At 38.5% G+C, this 18,002-nt stretch overlaps 9 protein-coding genes and 1 long non-coding RNA gene across 16 annotated transcripts; 5 read left to right on the top strand and 5 right to left on the bottom strand.

The window, feature by feature from the left end:
- Positions 1-182: 182 nt before the first annotated feature.
- On the top strand, positions 183-3,583 carry GLR1.4 (glutamate receptor 1.4; the record flags this gene model as incomplete). Its single annotated transcript, NM_111630.2, has 5 exons — positions 183-486; positions 690-1,939; positions 2,143-2,449; positions 2,543-2,916; positions 3,003-3,583. 5 exons carry the CDS (start codon positions 183-185, stop codon positions 3,351-3,353), a joined length of 2,586 nt encoding a protein of 861 aa, NP_187408.2. The 3' UTR covers positions 3,354-3,583.
- A 196-nt stretch (positions 3,584-3,779) lies between these two features.
- AT3G07510 (maternal effect embryo arrest protein) lies at positions 3,780-4,788 on the top strand (the record flags this gene model as incomplete). Of its 3 annotated transcripts, none has more annotated exons than NM_111629.3 (2): positions 3,780-3,900; positions 3,988-4,783. In NM_111629.3, the coding sequence occupies exon 2, from the start codon at positions 4,010-4,012 to the stop codon at positions 4,577-4,579; it is 570 nt and encodes a 189-aa protein (NP_566310.1). In that variant the 5' UTR covers positions 3,780-3,900; positions 3,988-4,009. The 3 variants fall into 3 exon arrangements, with proteins under 3 accessions (NP_566310.1, NP_001326766.1, NP_001078120.1); NM_001337716.1 differs by having other exon boundaries at positions 3,799-3,906; positions 3,988-4,579; NM_001084651.2 differs by lacking the exon at positions 3,780-3,900 and having other exon boundaries at positions 3,924-4,788.
- AT3G01995 lies at positions 3,784-4,541 on the bottom strand. The gene has a single exon (NR_140878.1). It is a non-coding gene; the product is annotated as an other RNA (long non-coding RNA).
- Positions 4,696-6,258, bottom strand: AT3G07500 (Far-red impaired responsive (FAR1) family protein). Its single transcript, NM_111628.4, has 3 exons — positions 6,087-6,258; positions 5,090-5,541; positions 4,696-4,965 (listed from the first exon to the last, which is right to left on the bottom strand). Coding segments are annotated over exons 1-3 (654 nt in total). The 5' UTR covers positions 6,088-6,258; the 3' UTR covers positions 4,696-4,764.
- Positions 6,259-6,565: 307 nt separating this feature from the next.
- On the bottom strand, positions 6,566-7,352 carry AGD11 (ARF-GAP domain 11). Its single transcript, NM_111627.2, has one exon. The coding sequence runs from the start codon at positions 7,283-7,285 to the stop codon at positions 6,824-6,826; it is 462 nt and encodes a 153-aa protein (NP_187405.1). The 5' UTR covers positions 7,286-7,352; the 3' UTR covers positions 6,566-6,823.
- A 1,298-nt stretch (positions 7,353-8,650) lies between these two features.
- On the bottom strand, positions 8,651-9,771 carry AT3G07480 (2Fe-2S ferredoxin-like superfamily protein). The gene has a single exon (NM_111626.3). It carries the CDS (start codon positions 9,446-9,448, stop codon positions 8,969-8,971), a length of 480 nt encoding a protein of 159 aa, NP_566309.1. The 5' UTR covers positions 9,449-9,771; the 3' UTR covers positions 8,651-8,968.
- Positions 9,772-9,777: 6 nt separating this feature from the next.
- AT3G07470 (transmembrane protein, putative (Protein of unknown function, DUF538)) lies at positions 9,778-11,863 on the top strand. 3 transcript variants are annotated; one of them, NM_111625.3, is made up of 2 exons: positions 9,778-10,586; positions 11,130-11,577. In NM_111625.3, exons 1-2 carry the CDS (start codon positions 10,131-10,133, stop codon positions 11,181-11,183), a joined length of 510 nt encoding a protein of 169 aa, NP_566308.1. In that variant the 5' UTR covers positions 9,778-10,130; the 3' UTR covers positions 11,184-11,577. The 3 variants fall into 3 exon arrangements, with proteins under 3 accessions (NP_566308.1, NP_001326338.1, NP_001326337.1); NM_001337715.1 differs by having other exon boundaries at positions 10,889-11,577; NM_001337714.1 differs by having other exon boundaries at positions 9,799-10,952; positions 11,130-11,863.
- Positions 11,864-12,491: 628 nt separating this feature from the next.
- AT3G07460 (transmembrane protein, putative (Protein of unknown function, DUF538)) lies at positions 12,492-14,099 on the top strand. 2 transcript variants are annotated; one of them, NM_148697.4, is made up of 2 exons: positions 12,492-13,327; positions 13,575-14,099. In NM_148697.4, exons 1-2 carry the CDS (start codon positions 12,857-12,859, stop codon positions 13,635-13,637), a joined length of 534 nt encoding a protein of 177 aa, NP_683539.1. In that variant the 5' UTR covers positions 12,492-12,856; the 3' UTR covers positions 13,638-14,099. The 2 variants fall into 2 exon arrangements, with proteins under 2 accessions (NP_683539.1, NP_974248.1); NM_202519.1 differs by having other exon boundaries at positions 12,761-13,316; positions 13,575-14,056.
- A 437-nt stretch (positions 14,100-14,536) lies between these two features.
- AT3G07450 (Bifunctional inhibitor/lipid-transfer protein/seed storage 2S albumin superfamily protein) lies at positions 14,537-15,032 on the top strand. The gene has a single exon (NM_111624.2). The coding sequence runs from the start codon at positions 14,544-14,546 to the stop codon at positions 14,862-14,864; it is 321 nt and encodes a 106-aa protein (NP_187401.1). The 5' UTR covers positions 14,537-14,543; the 3' UTR covers positions 14,865-15,032.
- A 72-nt stretch (positions 15,033-15,104) lies between these two features.
- On the bottom strand, positions 15,105-17,286 carry AT3G07440 (uncharacterized protein). 2 transcript variants are annotated; one of them, NM_111623.4, is made up of 6 exons: positions 16,755-17,286; positions 16,490-16,650; positions 16,374-16,404; positions 16,122-16,224; positions 15,553-15,675; positions 15,105-15,473 (listed from the first exon to the last, which is right to left on the bottom strand). In NM_111623.4, exons 1-5 carry the CDS (start codon positions 17,061-17,063, stop codon positions 15,572-15,574), a joined length of 708 nt encoding a protein of 235 aa, NP_187400.1. In that variant the 5' UTR covers positions 17,064-17,286; the 3' UTR covers positions 15,105-15,473; positions 15,553-15,571. The 2 variants fall into 2 exon arrangements, with proteins under 2 accessions (NP_187400.1, NP_001327656.1); NM_001337713.1 differs by having other exon boundaries at positions 15,209-15,675; positions 16,755-17,215.
- Positions 17,287-18,002: the final 716 nt, after the last annotated feature.

The following is an 18,002-nucleotide window of genomic DNA, read 5'->3' as shown; positions in this document are numbered from 1 at the left end:
GTATGTGCCGTATTATATGGGATATAAAAACTCCATAAAAGACAACCTTAATGACCTTGGAATCTTAATTAGTACCTGAAGAGTAAATTAGTTTAAAATTATTTGGAATCTTGAACTAAATTAGATGTCAGATATATAGCTTATAATACAAATAGGGGCTAGAGAACAAAAGCTTCACCAAGATGGAGAATTGTATGATTCGCAACACTGGTTATTTTCTAACTATTTTCTTCCTCGCCTTCATTTCATTTGCAGTAACATGCAGCGGAACTAATCAAAAAGATAACGTAGATAGACTTCCAGTAGTGTACGAAGATGTTCGGATAGGTTTGGTGGTGGACATGGGTTCCATGGAAGGCAAGCTTGTGACAACTTCGATTTCGATGGCGCTTTCTGATTTCTATCATGTCAACAATGGCTATAGAACAAGAGTCTCTGTCTTATCCAGAGACTCTCATGGTGACCCTCTCCAAGCTCTCGCTGCAGGTACGTCCTAGATTGTTTTCTTCAGAACAAGAAGCTCATAGTTTCAGTGAATCACTGAAGATAGACAACTCGCAGCAATAATTAAAACTGTTAAGACCATGATTCGAATCTTGCCACTGCAATTTCAATCTGATTTTCGTTAACCTGGTGAAATGTTCATTTCTCATTTTGATTGATTCTATGGAGATGTAATTTTTAAACAGCCATGGACCTCCTGCAAACTGAACAAGTGGAAGCACTTGTTGGTGGACAATCGTTGCTTGAAGCAAAAAATTTAGCAGAGCTTGGGGAGAAAACTAAAGTTCCAGTGATTTCTTCTTTCCAAGTTCCTAGCTCGTTGAGCTTGGCCAAATATAATTACTTTATTCAAGCTACTCATGATACATCCTCTGAAGCAAAGGGAATTGCAGCTCTGTTCAGCAATTTTGATTGGAGAACCGCTGTTCTTATCTACGAGGATGATGATGACTGGAGAGAGAGTATACAACCTTTGGTTGGACATTTCCAACAGAACGCCATTCACATTGAGTACAAGGCGGAATTTTCTGTCTCATCTAATGAGGAATGTATCATGAAGCAGCTAAGAAAGTTTAAGGCCTCGGGGATAAGGATTTTTGTTGCGCACATTTCTGAACGAATTGCAAATCGTCTCTTTCCATGTGCTCGGAGGTTAGGAATGATGGAGGAAGGATATGCTTGGATCCTCACAGCGAGAAGCATGAATAATTTTCAAGACACAAATTATTTAGCAAAAGAGGAAATGGAAGGTGTGATTGGTTTCAAGTCTTATATTCCGTTGACTGAGGAGCTTCACAACTTTACTTTGAGATGGAAGAGATCTTTGCGACTCGAAGAAGTAGTTACAAGGATGAGCGTTTGTAGCATATGGGCTCACGATATAGCTTGGAGTCTTGCAAGAGCAGCAGAAGTTGCAAAGTTACCAGGTTTGTCAGTATATGACCTGCTTGAGGCTATTCCAGAGAGTGCTAAGCATAAAGGTTTGAGTGGTGACATCAAATTCATCGATAAGAAGTTTATCTCAGACAAGTTTGAGATTGTGAATATGATAGGGAGAGGTGAGAGAAGTGTAGGACTTTGGAATTCTGGTAGTTTCATCAGCAATAGAAGAAGACGTTTGTCTTCTACCAAAGCACTTGAGACAATCATCTGGCCTGGAGGGTCTACAAGAATTCCGAAAATCCGTTCGTTGAAAGAGAAGAGGCATGGTAAAAAGAAGAAGCTGAGAGTTTTAGTACCAGCAGGAAACATAACTCCGCAAATACTGGAAGTGAAAACAGATTTTAAAACTGGAGTCACAGCTGCTACAGGATACTGTATTGACGTTTTTGAGACATCAATCCTACCTTTCAATTATGAAGTGGAGTACATACCTTGGCCTGGTGCAATTAACTACAAGAACTACAACGATCTTGTGTACACACTGTATAGCCAGGTAATATATATATACACACTGTTGTGGCTTATCGCGGTCTATCATTAGTTATATATTACTCTTTAAGTTTGGGGAATTATGAGCATTCAACTCAAAACTAATTGGTAATTAGTGGAGAAGCCAATGTTCACCATATACTATTTTAGATACAACTTCACTTTCATGCACTATAACATTAATTATTTGTTTTGCTTCTTTCACAGAAAGACAAGTACGATGCAGCTGTTGGGGATATCACGATTACTGATAACAGATCTTTATATGTAGATTTTACATTACCTTTCACTGATATGGGACTCGCAGTTGTTACTGCCAAAGACAAAAGCATGTGGATTATCTTTAAGCCTTTGACACTTAGTCTTTGGCTAACAATTGCAAGTTTCTTTATCTTGACGGGGGCTATAGTTTGGTTGATAGAGCGGCATGATAACGCTGACTTCCAAGGCTCTTGTTTCCAACAGATTGGAACATTGCTATGTTTTGGGTTCTCGACCCTTGTCTTTGCCCATCGTAAGTACGAGAAGATCGAATTAGCCTTCTTGATTTTATCTATTACAAGAACTCTCTGACCATTTTTTTTGCTTTGATATTGTTGATATATAGGGGAGAGGCTGCAACATAATATGTCAAGATTTGTAGTTATTGTTTGGATATTTGCAGTGCTTATATTGACTTCAAATTACACTGCAACGTTGACATCAGTGATGACGGTTCAACAGATACGCGGGTTGAAATCAAACGAAAACATTGGCTTCTTTTCTGCCTCTATTGCAGCAAATGTGGTTAATGATAATCCTACGTTCCAAGGACCGAGATACAAGGGATTAAAGACAGCTGACGATTTTACAAATGCTTTAAGGAATGGAACTATCTCGTTTATCGTCGATGAAGTTCCATATGTAAAGCTCTTTGTTGCAAAGCACCCTTCAGAATTCGTCATTGTCGAAACCGAAAGCGTAACCAACGGCTTTGGATTTGTAAAGCTTTTACCCCCAAAACTTTCGTCTATTATTACATTATTGGTATGCACACTTATTTGACTTAATCCATCTCTCTCTCTCAGGCTTTCCAGAAAGGTTCTCCTTTGGTTCAAAAGGTGTCAAGAGAAATCGAAAAGCTAAGGAGAACAGAGAAGCTAAAAGCCATAGAGAATTGGTGGTTCCAGAGACAAACGACGTCAGCCACAAGCGAGGATACGTTCCATCCTCTCACTGTATACACATTTCGCGGTTTGTTTATGATCACAGGAGTTTCTTTTGCGTTTGCTCTCATCGTCTATCTAATCCCCTGGAACCGAGAACAAAGGCAAGTTGTGCTTAAACATTTCCACCGTTATGTTAGTCATCGATTTGCAAGAGAAATTCGTCCTTCTCCCACCACACCAAACAGGCAAAATGAGAATTCAGTCATCTGAAGCCTGACATCTTCTTATCACTTACCTCAGAAATGCAATTCTCATATTTCTTCTCCTTTTGTACATCGTTATATGCTTATATGTGTCAATCCCATCCATAGCTTGAGACAATTTTTTATCTTTAACCTTCGAATTGGGTACTTAAAAGGGAATGTATCCTATATGATTTGTCTTATTAGATTGAAAAATCTCAAGTTAATCATTAATTTTAAGAGAAAATCTTATTAGTGATTTGAAAAATGCATTCAAATTATTTATGAAGTGTTGCTAATAGTAAATCATTAAAAAAAATCTTTTAAATTCACCCAAAAATCCATTAACATTTGACTGCATACAGAAAAACAAAATTCAAAAAGAGAAGAAAAATCGGAAAAAGTCAACAACTTAATGTGACGTGGAAAAGAAATGCCTCAAAGAAGCTGGTTTGTACAAAGATAGGGAGAGAGAGAGTGTTTCCGACAAGCTCTCTCTTTAAGACAATCCATCTCTTTCTTCAAGCTAAGCCCCGACGGAAAGCTAAACTCATTGCTTAAATAGATTCCCTCATGTATGAGTAAGCAAACCCTCTCTCTTCCCTAAAATCAATCTATCTTTTTTTTAACCATTGCGTTTCTTTTTTTCCCTTTCCGAGCAGATCTGAGCCGAAGGTTAACTACATGACCGGCGCTGAGAACGGCGTGAGAATGACGTCACCAGAGGCGTCTTCAACATCCTCCCTCGCCACCACAAGTGTCCACGTAAGCGCTCTCGACGGACTCGTGAACGTGAACTCTCTCTTCACCATCGCCGTCTTCGTTGGTCTTTCCTTAGCGACTCCAGGACAACACAGCCTCGAACAACGATCCAGCTGCGACGCAAGTGCTGACGTCGCCAAGAAGCTACTGGTCTTCGAAGTCGTCTCCTTCAGCTTCTTCCTCTTCTCCTCTCTTGTAGCTCAGGGTCTTAAGCTTGCCTTAAACCTTCTTAATAGCAAAGACGTCAACGAGATTTTCAGAGCTCACATCAATATCAAGGTTTTGAGATGGGGAATGATGGCTTCTGCTGTCGGATCTGTAATGGGCTGTCTCTTCTTGATGCTCTCTATGGTTAATGTGATTCAGATCCGTCTTGGTTTGCTCTCTTGCGGCAGCAAATCGGCGGCTCAAGCTGTTGCAACGCTCGTCACTCTGGTTTCCTCTGCTCTGCTGATTTACATCTCTACCGCCATTTACGCTTTCTGGCATTGATGCTATGTCAAAATTGGATAATGTCCATGGCTTTGTTTTGATTAGCCAATGTGTAATTTCATCATCAATGCCTTCCAATCTAGTTTTTTGTTTTTTTGTTTCGGAGAATGAAGAATCAATCACAAGATACAGAACATTGGATTATGAGAATTTGATGTTAAGCTTTTATGAACAGAAATGAAGCATTATGTTTGTTGTTTGGTGAAAGTATTGGACTCAATGTCTCTAACACTTTGGATAACACTATTGATGTTAATGGTGAGATGGTTGGAATGTTCTTCCATCTCCTTAAGGACCATATCAAGCTGCTGTTGCAAAGCAGTACAACGCCTTCTCTCTCGGCTCAGCTCTGCACTCAGCTCCCTAATCTTTGCGTCTTTCTCGTCCTGAAAAGTTCATTTGTACAAGATTTCGATATCATTTTTTGAGCTTTATGTTCTTGGTAACTCTTAGATCAATGCCAATAATCACTGTTTTACTTTTACCCCAAGGAAAAGTGCGTAGACGTACCGGTGTTTGAGGGAGCTGAAAATTCCGGCGAACATTAGGGGAGAGAGGCAAGAGAGGATGATTATGCTCTTTCTCAAATTTAGTAACAAGCCATGTTCCGGATTTCTCTCTTTTCACAACAATCAGAGCTTTACACCCTTCTCTTGTTATAGCCCGAGGCTTTCTACTCTCGCTTCTCCGAGGTCTCGACCTACGAAATCCTTCTTTATTACACACGAGTCTGCGCCACACCACAGTCCCATCTCGCATTGACCTCCTGAAAGCATCCACTCGCATAACGAAACCCATGCATGTAGCGTAATTGTCATAGAAAGACTTTGCAGCCTCTTCTGATTCAAACTCCATACCAATGAACGGCTCCACCATTGGAGAAGCTTCATCTGTGACTGTCTTCATTACATCTGAATTCTCCATCATCTCTACATCTTCTTCGGGTAAAGAGTTCCCTTCCACTGCCACAACACAACACACAAACATCTCAACTCAAAACAAATGATGCAAAGCTATGTCTTGTTCACCAAACCAGAAACTCTCTACCGAATACCTAACCAAACCCTAGAAAATCCTTATAAATTACCCACCCCTTTCTCTAACCAACTCTTAGCAGTTCTAATCTACTACATTCAGTCCTACGCTAGATATAGTGGACACTTCTTCCAAAGTTTATCAAATACACAATGGCTCGAAGATAAGCAGGTCCTCAAGAAGTGACTAATGGAAACATAAACCCTAAACTATGTATTCATAAACCCTAATGAATAGGCAGAGAGTAGCAATTTCAAGTGATATTACTCGAATTCTGAACTTCACCAAAGTGTAATCATGCAAGAAAAAAGAGAAAATCGAGTACATACAAACGCGAAATTGGGAATCAGATTCCATAATTTGATAACAAAAGGGAGCGAAAACCTCAAAATCATCGAAACAGATAGACGAGAATTTGAATAATAGATTGAATTATTGAATAGTAGAAAAGGGATTCGATTGAAGTACTCACTTGGAATGAAGATTAGAAAACTCCAAATTGTGTTTTCTTCAGAGAGAGGAAGTGATGATGATGATGATCTCTGAAGCTCAAGTTAGTAACTGGTAAGCGGTGAAGAAGACGACAAGAAAAAACCAAGATCTGGTCATAAATTCATTCCAGTCTCGCCCGTTGGATTACGAATAGTGCGAAACGGCACGTAGTTTATGTCTTGACGTCACTTGAAGAGTTAAACATCATGTAGTTTATAGTTTTTTCTCTTTTTACTTTTTACTTTGACCGCCTGACTAACATATTCCATGAGACACTTTTTTCCATTACTTTGACCTAAATCTTCACTTTAAAGACATAAATTCGATTGTTTGTTTGTTTTTTTGGGTAGAAATTCGATTGTTTGTTTGTGTTTAATCTTTGTAATTTACAAATACAAATATATTTTCATCATTTTATGATTATAAGCTAGATAGTGATAACTTTTTAAGTGCAACACCCAAATATATAAATAATAAAAGAATCATCAAGTGTTCCCGTAGATTCGCATGGTTATGTTTCAAAATCCGAAAAGCAAATTCATCAACAACATTTTTGTAGGAGCATTCAAAACAAAGCTCACAAAGTTTGTTGAGCTTTTTTCTTTTGCAAATCCATTCATCATCGCTTTCAAGGTTTTGCCCTAATAATCATTCCGAAGAAAAAAATACCCAATGATTTTGGGTCTCAAACCCGAACCCGAAAAATGAGTTTTTTTTTTACAAGTTTGATCCTAAGGCGGCAAATCCACCACCTTTCATCATTTGTTTAAACTCTTTGAAATTCACCATGCCATCTCCATCAACGTCAACTTTGCTTATCATCCTCTTGCAATCCTCTAGGGTTCTTCCTTGTTTGAGCCCCAAGGAAGCTAACACAGACCTTAGCTCTTCCACCGTGATGAACCCGTCCCGGTTCTGATCAAACACGTTGAAAGCCTCTCTCATGTCTTCCTCCTCGTCTCTTTCCTCCATTATCGTCTGGTACAACCCTCCAAACTCTTCGATGTCCACGTACCCATCACCGTTGAGATCAATCTTCTCGATCATCTGCACCAAGTCTTTGTCTGGAATGTAGATTCCTAGATTCTCCAATGAATCATTCAGCTCTTGCTTCGTGATTTTGCCATCACCGTTCCTGTCGAACATTTGGAAGATCCTGGCAAGCTCCGCTTGATCCATTCTTAATTGGAGTTTATTATTTATGAGCTTTGAACAGAGAATGAATGAGAACAAAACTAGAATATGGGTTTATAGAGAAGAAGAGAATTAGGGCAGGAGACAAGAAGGACTGCTTCTTAAAGGAAAAGGAGTGGTTACCATTTTAGAAAACTCATTACAACTGTGATCGTGGTCTGCACCAGTTTTCTGTTGAACTGGTCTTAAAATAGGTTTATGTCCTTCAAGAATACACAAAAACTAAAGTCTATCAATAGAGATACACACGGAATCTACACATTATCTCGTATTTTGTCATCTTCAAAACAGTTTTCCGTTAGGATAGTTATTTCAGGTTAAATCTTTTGAGACTCAATTTATGGTATAGACAAATATAATTCAATTCAAATGCTTATCGTCTGTTTGTATATGTTTGGTTAATTTTCTACAAAACTTATTTATTTATTTTATCTACATAAGATGTAACTTATTCTAAGTGGATTTGTTCTATACACTTCTTTTTTTGTCGATTTGAACATGGCGATGTTTCGAAAATAGAAGAGACAACTTGAACAATAATAAAATTAAAATAAAAGAGATAGCCTTTAAAATAGTCAAGGTCTTAATCACTTCTTAACAGATTGATAGTCTGTTAACAGGTTTAAATTATGTTGTATTGCACATCCTTATAAGACTGAGAGTAATGATTATTGTGTTAAGTGCACCACAAGCAGAAATTGATTTTGATATCGACGTTTTCAGGTAGATAGAGATGAGCATCCATTTTTCAGTTTGCTTTGGTTTCGGATTTTGAAAAACGAGTAAGAATTAGAAAACTATTCGCAACATTTAAAGATGCCTAAGCTGTGTTTAGAAACTACTGGTAGGAAAATAATATCTAAACAGTATACTCAATATGTTTTGTTACTGAATCAAACCCTGAACAAGAATCGATCCTACAAACAGAGTTTCTGTTTACAAGGCTCAAATCAAATCTACTAAACCATTGGTATAAGATGCCAGATCCATTCTACCTTATTCCCTTTCCCTAAAAGCAGAAACTGTGATTACAATGCTCAGAGTATATTTAATGTTATCTCAGCCTCACCAAAGATGCAGTGGTTATGAGAATGAAAGATCAAAACTCCACTAATTCTTCTAACTCAACGGAAACACCTCCTTAGACAATTAGACCCGAGAATATAAAGGATGGCCTATTAATCCTAAGCATACCGAAACCGGGAAGATTACTATATGGTCTGTAAAAAGAATCTCATTCCAGTACTAAGAAGTCACATCATTCTATATACTCTCTTTCTCTATGCTTAAAGCTGTTGGCAAATTGAGCTCGAGACCAACAGATATCAACACCAGGTAACCACAATTCAACACAATGTGTTCAATAACCTCCTAGCATTTTCCAATTGCTTTTACCAATCTCTAGATATAACACCATAGTCTCTAACCAATCTAATGGAAGAAGAAGCAACGAAAATGAAATCAAGAAAACAACATTCACCCATACTTGAAGCAGGGAATCGTTTAAACAAGCAGAGTTCTTTACCACATTACAAAATTTAAATGTAAGCAAACGAAAATTACAGATTCAAATGGAGTTATCTTCAGAGTACCGAAATTTCCAAAGCGAATTTTATTAGCCAAATTGAGAACGAACCCAACATTTATGAGATCCTCAAGAACAAAAACTTACGGAATATCCCAAGGCTTAGCTTCAGGGACAGCGACGACCATACCTTGAAGCTCCTGCGTTAACACAACTTGGCAACCAAGACGCGAGTGCTTGTTCAAGATACGGGATCTAGAGCTACGCTTCAGCACATACTCCTCATCGTAAGTACGCGGCGGGAGCTTCTCGAGCCATTCCTCTGCGATCTGAACCTCGCACTCCGCTGAGCAAGCCTCGATGTCATCCAATCTATGCGATGCTGGATCTATCAGACCAGTGTGAGTGAGCGCACGAAGGAGAGTCTGGCCAGAGAGTCCAATGATGTCCTGCTTGTATCCATCGGGATCGATCGCAGAAAGCTTGACGATTCGGTCAGAGACTTTCTTCGATCCCAGAGACGGAGAAGGAGCAGACGTTGCGGATGTGCGAACGATTAGAGATCTGGTGAATGGAGAGAGTCGGTGGATTTGAGAGGAGAGTTTCTGAAGAGTCGTCGCCATCGTCGTTCCCCAATTTTTGGTCGGAGCTCAGATTTTTTGTGCTAATGGTTGAAACCGGAAAAGTGAGTGAGGGTGAAACGCTAATTTGGAGATGGGCTTCTTTATAAGCCCAAAGATAAGTTACATACTTACAAGCCCAAATTTCTAACTGGACCGTTCAATCGAACCGGTCAATATTAATCCAAATATTTTGTTTGGTTTAGTTTGGGTTGAAGAAAACATTGCTTCTATGTATTTTATGAGGCATTTAAGACAGAAAAAAATCTATAAACATTCGAATAGCCGCAAGTCCGGCCAGATCCACTCTGTTCCCATGTGATACGGTCCACCTACTTTTTCCAATAACGCGTAAGAAATTTAGGAAGTTAGAACCAAAGGCTTAACGAAACAAGCCACATTTAACTAAATACTGCTTGGTGGACACACATCCGACGTGGCTATCGTTCATTGGTCTGTTCCATCTATGGAATGAGAAGCACAAGATTACTGCTCCATTCCAAATTCCGCCTTCAATAATTTGATAAAATTTTGATCCACTCTGTTTCAAGCTGTCACCAGAATGTCGTCTTCTTCTTCTTCTCCTTCTTCGTCTTCCCTTAAACCCATTAATTCAATTTCCTGATAAACGAGCAGAGAGAGATCTGTCAAAATCACAAACCGTGAATTCGGGAAGAATAAGCCGATGATGCTTCGTATTGTTCAAATCGCGTTTCTATGTCTCGTTCTCGTCGCCGGGATCTCGATCTCCACGGCGATATCAGAGACTGAGACTATATACGAGATCCTCCTGGCAAACGGATTACCTTCGGGGATATTCCCGAAAGGTGTCAGAGAATTCACCTTCGACGTCGAAACGGGACGATTCTCGGTTTATTTGAATCAGGCATGCGAGGCTAAATACGAGACTGAGATACATTACGACGCCAATATTACGGGGACTATAGGTTCTGCTCAAATCTCTGATTTGTCTGGAATCTCGGCGCAAGAGCTATTCTTGTGGTTTCCGGTTAAAGGAATCCGAGTCGACGTGCCGAGTTCTGGTCTTATATACTTCGACGTTGGTGTTGTTCGAAAGCAATATTCTTTGTCTTTGTTCGAGACTCCGAGAGATTGCGTTCCGGTTCGTGGGATTCACAAGGTATGCAGAATGAGTTTTTTCAATTGAACCTTTAAAGTTCTTGAAAATTATTGAAGGATACTAATGGGCTATAGTGTGAATAGAGATAATTCAAATGTTCTTATCGCTGGATTTTGTGGTTTTTCAATGTCGAGCTTTTGAATATTCACAAGTTTCAGGCTTGCCACTAAGAATTCAAATGAGAATCCTTTTTCAAAGTTTTTTTAGCTTATCTCATTCGTCATCATCTGAAACTTTTGAGATTCCTTTCAATGGTCATTTTTTCTCCATTCTTGACTTGGTTGCGATTTTTGATTGGTCAGGAACTGTTAGACATGTGACATGAAGAATTATCTTTAGAGCTAGGAAAGATTGTTCCTTTTTAGGGTTATGTTCTCCATTCTTGAATTGGTTGAGATTTTTTTATCGGTGAAGAACTGTTAGACTTGTGAAATTGGGAATATCTTTCGAACTAGGAAAGATGGTTTTGAAAGTTTTGCATTGATCAGATTCAATCATGTAATGGAAAATAAGCTAATGTGTGCTCAATGGGTCTTCTTGCAGGTTGAGTTGCCATTGTACCGAGTAGATCAAAATCTTGGGAGAAACATCATTTAGCAAGAGTTTTAAAGAATTGTTGTATACCATACCAGAAAGAAAGGAAGATAGATGTTCTCATCAATCAATTCTTGAAGATACTTCAACTGTTTTGGTCTCAAATCTTAGGCATGATTCAAAATCAAATTGCTTCATTCTTTCCCTCCCCATTCCAGTTTTGCTTCTGTAATTCGTTCTCAGATTAGGCCGGGGACTGAACCGAGGAGAGAATCTGTGGTTTTGAAAAGATGCTAAAGGGATGGCCCAGATTTTGTTGAAGTGATGATAACTGTGAGGTGATGAATGTTTTGTGTTGTATTCTTGTGTCATGTCTAAAACAGATATAATAAATCCTATATTTAGCCAAATAAGTGTTATAGAAAATTGGCAATTTGCAATCATTTCTCTTTCACCGAATATCTGGCTGCTTTGTTTTTGGTAAATGAATCTAAATTTTACAGTCAAATCAACTGTGACAATTATAGGATTTCGTCGTCATTCTAAAGACCTGCCCTGACCCTGAAGTGGAAGTCTGTCTCCAGTTGGCTTCGGAAGTTACTGTCCTAAGAAGATTCAGTGGATCAATGAAACAGTAATGCCAAAATGAGTCCATTTAGGAGACTTGGAAACTTGTCTAGTGTCTCATTATTTTAAGAGGGATCTTTAGTTTAAGATTGTGAGATATTTATTTTATATTTTGGTATATAGTTTAAGATTGTTACAAAATCCACTTTCAAACACACATTACATGGTTTCGAACCTTGTTACTGAAAATAACAAGGAGGAGCTAAAGCCACCACCACCACCAGACTATGTCATCTTTGGTGAAACATGAAGTTTAAAATGGTGTAGACCCATGACTTCAATGGGCATATGTTAAGATATAAACGAGACTAGACTATATATGATCGATTTTTTTTTCGTCGAAAGACTATATATGATCTATAATTAAAAAAAATTGATAAATATATCTCTGATATACTGTATATGGATCGGATCCAGATATTCAAACTTTCAAATCTAACTAATTGCATAGAAAATGTGACCCTACAAGCCATAAGCCCCAAGTTTCACGTTCCATCTAATCAAACTCATGCAATTATTTATCGTTTGTTCGCCTACTATAATTAATTATAAGCAAAATTAAAAAAAAAAAAAAATTTCAAAAACCAGAAAAAGATATTTGTAATGAAAAGAATCTCAGGTTCTTACACAGTGATAGTACTTGCGGTTTTTGGTCGAGTCAGAAGATGGGACAGCCATGTGGTCGTACATTTTTGTCGGCTTTGGTTCAACTTGTGCCGTGTAGGCACTCATCTTACTTGCGCAAATCACGATCCAACTCTAAAAACCCAAACCCAAGTCTCTCTATGATCCCATGTGGTCCGGTCCACCTACTTTTCCAATAACTCGTTAAATGTTAGAACATGGCTTATAGTAACGAAACCATTTAAATAAATACAAATTTATTGGTGGATATAATCAGACGTGGCTTTCATTCATTGGTTACTCTCACCATGGCCTGAGAAACAGAGGATCACTGCTCTCATTCCAAATTCCGCCTTCAATAATTTTGTTCCACTCTGTTTCAAGCTGTCATAAAAATGTCGTCTTCTTCTTCTTCCTCGCTTAAACCCATTAATTCAATTTCTTCATAGCCAGCAATAAGATCTGGCAAATTAAACCATTCCACTATGCTTCGTATAGTTCAAATCACGCTTCTTTGTTTCGTTCTCGCCGCCGGGATCTCGATCTCCGCCGTGATCGCCGAGAATGAATCTATAGACGAGATCCTTCTAGCGAATGGATTACCTTTGGGGCTATTTCCTAAAGGCGTGAAAGGATTTACCGTTAATGGCGAAACGGGACGGTTCTCGGTTTATTTGAATCAGTCATGCCAGGCTAAGTATGAGACAGAGCTGCATTACGATGAGATTGTTTCGGGAACGATAGGTTATGCTCAAATCAGGGATTTATCGGGAATCTCAGCGCAAGAGCTGTTCTTGTGGTTACAGGTGAAAGGAATCCGAGTCGACGTGCCTAGCTCTGGTCTTATATTCTTCGACGTTGGTGTTCTTCGCAAGCAATACTCTTTGTCTTTGTTCGAGACACCAAGAGATTGTGTCGCGGTTCGTGGCGATGCCGAGTTTATTGGTGAAAACAAGGTATGAGAAATTTTCTGTTTTTGAATTGTTCACAAAGTTTGAGCTGTTGTATGGATTTGTAGAACTGAGTACCTTTTAAGTTTATGGAATTAGCTGAAGGATTAAGTGTTGCAATTGCTTTAATTATTGAAGGACTAACTCAAAATGTATGTGCCTAGTTGTATAATTGCTTTCTTGATTTGGTTGAGATTTGATTCAGTGATATAATGGCAAAGTGAATTAATGTGTGTTTCAATGGTTCTTGCAGGTTCAGTCTTCGATGTTGCCATTGTATCAAGTAGATCAAACTCTTGGAAGAAACACTGTTTAGCAGGAGTTGAAGAAATGTTGTTATACTATACGAGAAAGATGGAAAAGATAGATAGATGCTCTCATCTATTCTTGAAGATACTTTCTACTGTTTTGATCTCAAATCTTAGGCATGATTCATGGTCAGATGCTTCATTCTTTCCCTTCCCCCATCCCAGTGTTGTTTCTGCATTGCTTTCTCCAGATTGCGAGGGTGACAGAACCGAGAGAATCTGTGAGCGGAAGTTAGACGGTAACAACGATGTCAGGATTGGTTTGGAAAAGATGTTGAATGAATGGCTCAGATTTGGTTGAAGTGATGAATGTTTATTATTGTATTCTTTTTGTCTTTTGTTCTGTTTTGTACTTTTCTCATGTAAGCACAGACATAAATAAACATAATCTTGTATTTAGCCGAATAAGTGTGATTATGACTCATGGATGGGCACATGTTAAAATATAAACGAGACTTAAATTTCCGCCAATGGCTGAGATGTTCAGTCGACTCCCTCCCCCTTTGTGGGGGTCCGGACCCCTACGAGTGAGCAGATTACTTAGCACACTAAACCACAAGAGAGTATAATATCATAAATTTTTGACATTTCTTCAAGCATGAATTTAAATTGGTTGTACGTTACACAACTTATGCCGTATCAAAAAACTTATGCCGTATCTTTTCTCCAAACCATCATCTCTGTGTTACGTTAATATATGAGATGATAATCACTTGTTATCAATATGCATGTGAAAATCTAACTAATTGCGTAGAAAACGTGGGCCTAGAAACAATAAAACCCAAGTTTCATGATCCATCTAATCCAACTCCATTAGGTTCTTCATGCAATTATTCTCTTTTGCACTCTCAGTACAAGTTATATATGAGCTTTCGTCTTTTTTGTACAAGACATTGTCACAAAAAGAAAAAGGGATGATTGTAATGAAAAAGAGTCAGGTTTTTACAGTGATGTTACTTATGGTTATGGTCCAGTCAGGTCTGGTGAGAGAGACGCTGGGACACCCATGTGGTCGTACATTTTTGTCGGCTTTGATTCAGCTAGTGCCGTGTAGACCATCAGTGGCTCCGTTTAGCACATTGCCTCCGAACGGGCTATGTTGCGCTGCCATCAAGACACTTGGTCAACCTTGTTTATGCGTTCTTGCCAAGGGACCACCCATCGTTGGCGTTGACCGGACCCTCGCTCTCCATTTACCTGGAAAATGTTCTGCCAATTTTCTTCCATGTAATTAATTTCATGTCTCTTGTTATCAGTTATTTGGAATAATTTCTCTAGAAAATCACAAAATGACAAAGTTTCTTTAGGATCACTATATATAAGAGATACAGATAAAACCTAGAAGAATAATCCTAATGTAATCTACAAGAGATGGGTAATTTTCCCTTCAATAAAGGAAACGCTAAGTAAAATAAAACTAAAACCCGTTACTTGTCGAACACTCCCAATACGAGTGTTTGATAAAATCCCTAAAACTACTAAAGGTGCGCTGCATCAGCTTGTATCTTCATATGCAGCTAATATTTCACTTGACTTGTTGTTTCGCACTTACACATACAAAACATTCTCAGTTTCTATACGCATATGGTTCTGCAGCCTTTTCCTAGCATCTAGTTGCATCGGACTTTGTGGGTTAACCTCACATTTCGTTTATTTTGGTGTCGTTGGGTGGAGAGAGCAATACGGCGCCTCTCTATATAAACTAATACAGTAAAACTTGGAAAAATCTGCAGCACGCAATTTGCTTACATGAAAGTATATTCACTGCATAAAGTAAAAACTAAACACAAACTTATATTATTCTATTTCTTCAGAGCAGCCTGCTCATTCTTCGCCTGCTCTACCTGAAATCAGAGAAAAAACATTGGATATTTATATAGAGTACAAGTAACGTCAAGCTCCATTTCATCTACTTGCTCTCACCATGTGATGTTAAGGGTATTCAATCCCTTGCGAATCTATCAGGATCAAATGGCCGTCTTTGTGCATTCCAATTCAAGTCCCTAGATTCTTGAGATTCTGGTGCTGCATTCATTGGTGCAAAGGCTGCAACGACAGAGAGATTGTTCAAGACAGCTGAGAAACTACAGTAAAAGCAGAATACAGCACACACATATCACCCACCACATGACTCTAGCTAGATTCATGCAAGATGCTCGGCTCAATTAGCATGTCAAATATACACGGTCAAGATGGTAGACAATAAGCGACATTCATCTAAATTCATCCCTTGCGCTCTATCTTATCTATTTACCTCTCTTCAATTTGCAAACGACATGTTTTAAAGCATTTCCCCAATTTTCTGATATATTTCAGGTAATAATATGTTAAGAGTTCCTATTCAACAAAACAGAGCACATGATGATGATGCAACTTTAACTTTCCATTACACCAAATAATTTTCAAACTAATTCTGTTCATCAGTTCATGCAGTAAAATGCTGAAGAGTATATAAAAGTACCATTACACTTATGTTGGTGATGAAAACTCACCTTTATCTCTCATCCTCCTTTCTCTATCATACTCAAACTTATCCCTGATTTGACTGACTTTCTCCCAATTATCACCTTGTGTAGTTCTATTAAACCCTTGCTCCTGCTTTCATTTCCGATTCTCACAAAAATCAGACTCAAGTTTTACAGATAACACAAAACAAAATCAGGGAAAACAATGAAATTAGACAGAAGTGAACCACAACAAGATCTCAAATCTACTCACTACAAAAAACATAATAAAGTTGTTACCTTTGTTTGATCGCTGAAAGACCGCCTGTTCCTGCAATGATTAAGAAGATCAACCAATCACAAAACCACCCATCCACACCTAAATATCATTATAAGAATATAGTCAGGGATTAAACCTGTATGGATTAAAATCTTCATCGTCTTCTTCAGCGGATTCATAATTTGCATGATCACTTGCGAGTTTCTTTGAATACCCTTCATCCCAATAAAGCCTCTCCCAGTTTTCTCTAAGCTCGTTATATAGTTCCATATACTTTTTGCACCATGGCTCATGTTCCTATCATTGCAATGGTTTAACAGATTTTTTTCCAATTGAACTACAACACAGAACAATTAAACAGTGAAGATTGAAAAAACTTAAACTTTGTGAAAGGAACTGACCGATTCTTTAAGGACGAGGCGAGTGCGGCGCATGAACTGGTCACGGAGCTGCTTACGGCGTTTGTTCGGAATGTTGTCCCTGGGGATTGTGAAACGCTCACGAGGAGGGACGTGATCACCGATCTCGTGCATCTCTCCGTCTACTATCCACCACTCGGATTTCTCTTCCTTCTTCTTTAGCGGAAGAGAAGGCAACTTGTTTCGCCGTCTCGGCTGACCTGCCTCTGTTCTCGCGAGTCGAATCTGGGAAACGCCGCCGTGACGTATCGACGGCAAAATGGAGCCTACCCGTCTGACGACAAAGTTCATGGCGGTTTTCCGGCGGTTTGTAAAGAGCGTCGCAGAGTCTGAGATTAGAAGTGAAGTCGGGAAGCTAAAACGACCTATACCAGAGCTGCTTTCTAAACCAGTTATGAACCGAAATTGAACGTTACTCGGTTTTCCTAATTCTCTTGTGATTTCATGTCTGGTTACGATTTCTGGATTTGAGGTTGAGTTTAGTCATGATAGAGCCAGCCCCGGCCCAATAAATATAAAAGTATTAGGGAAAAAACTTGTGTTTTTTTGCTTTGGACTTTTCATTATGTTACAGTTTTAATTGTTTTGGGCTCTAGATTCATAATAAAAACAAAATTGGATCTTTACTGTATTTTTAAAAAATATTGGGTCTTATATGAATTGTTTTTAAAAAGGAAATGAGCCTTATACACTTGCACCTTGCCCTACCCAATTGGGCCGGGTCTGGTTAGAACTTAACGAACTTGTGTGATTTTGTAAGATTGTAGTTCAAAGATTAACTGCACTGTGATGAGACCATGTCCATTGTCCGATTACGGTTTCTAAACCGGTTATGAACCGAAATTGAATCTAACTCGGTTGTACTATTTTTTTCGCATTGTATGATGACCATGTCTGATTACGGTATTTGGATTTGGGGAGATTTTGGTCATGTTAGAGTTCAACGAGTTTGATTTTGTCAGATCGTACATAATTTTATAATTGAATTGGCAAATGGTGTGATCCAATTCAAACTTCTAGTTTCTTTCTTTCTTTCATTGACCTTTTATTGAAACTCCAAAGAGTCTGATTTCTTTCTTTCTTTCCTCGAGAAACAGTGTCATTGAAACCTTGAACTTAAGATTACTTATTCCCTTGGAGTTTCAATGAAACCTTGAACTTGCTTTTGCCTAAACAATAAGACTCTGAACTCTACTCAAAACTCTATACCAATTCTATCCACACTAAACA

This window comes from Arabidopsis thaliana, chromosome 3 (assembly GCF_000001735.4).
Source record: "Arabidopsis thaliana chromosome 3, partial sequence".
NCBI lineage: Eukaryota > Viridiplantae > Streptophyta > Magnoliopsida > Brassicales > Brassicaceae > Arabidopsis > Arabidopsis thaliana.
Note: the sequence above shows the minus strand (reverse complement) of the source record. Positions and strands in the feature narration are given on the sequence as shown.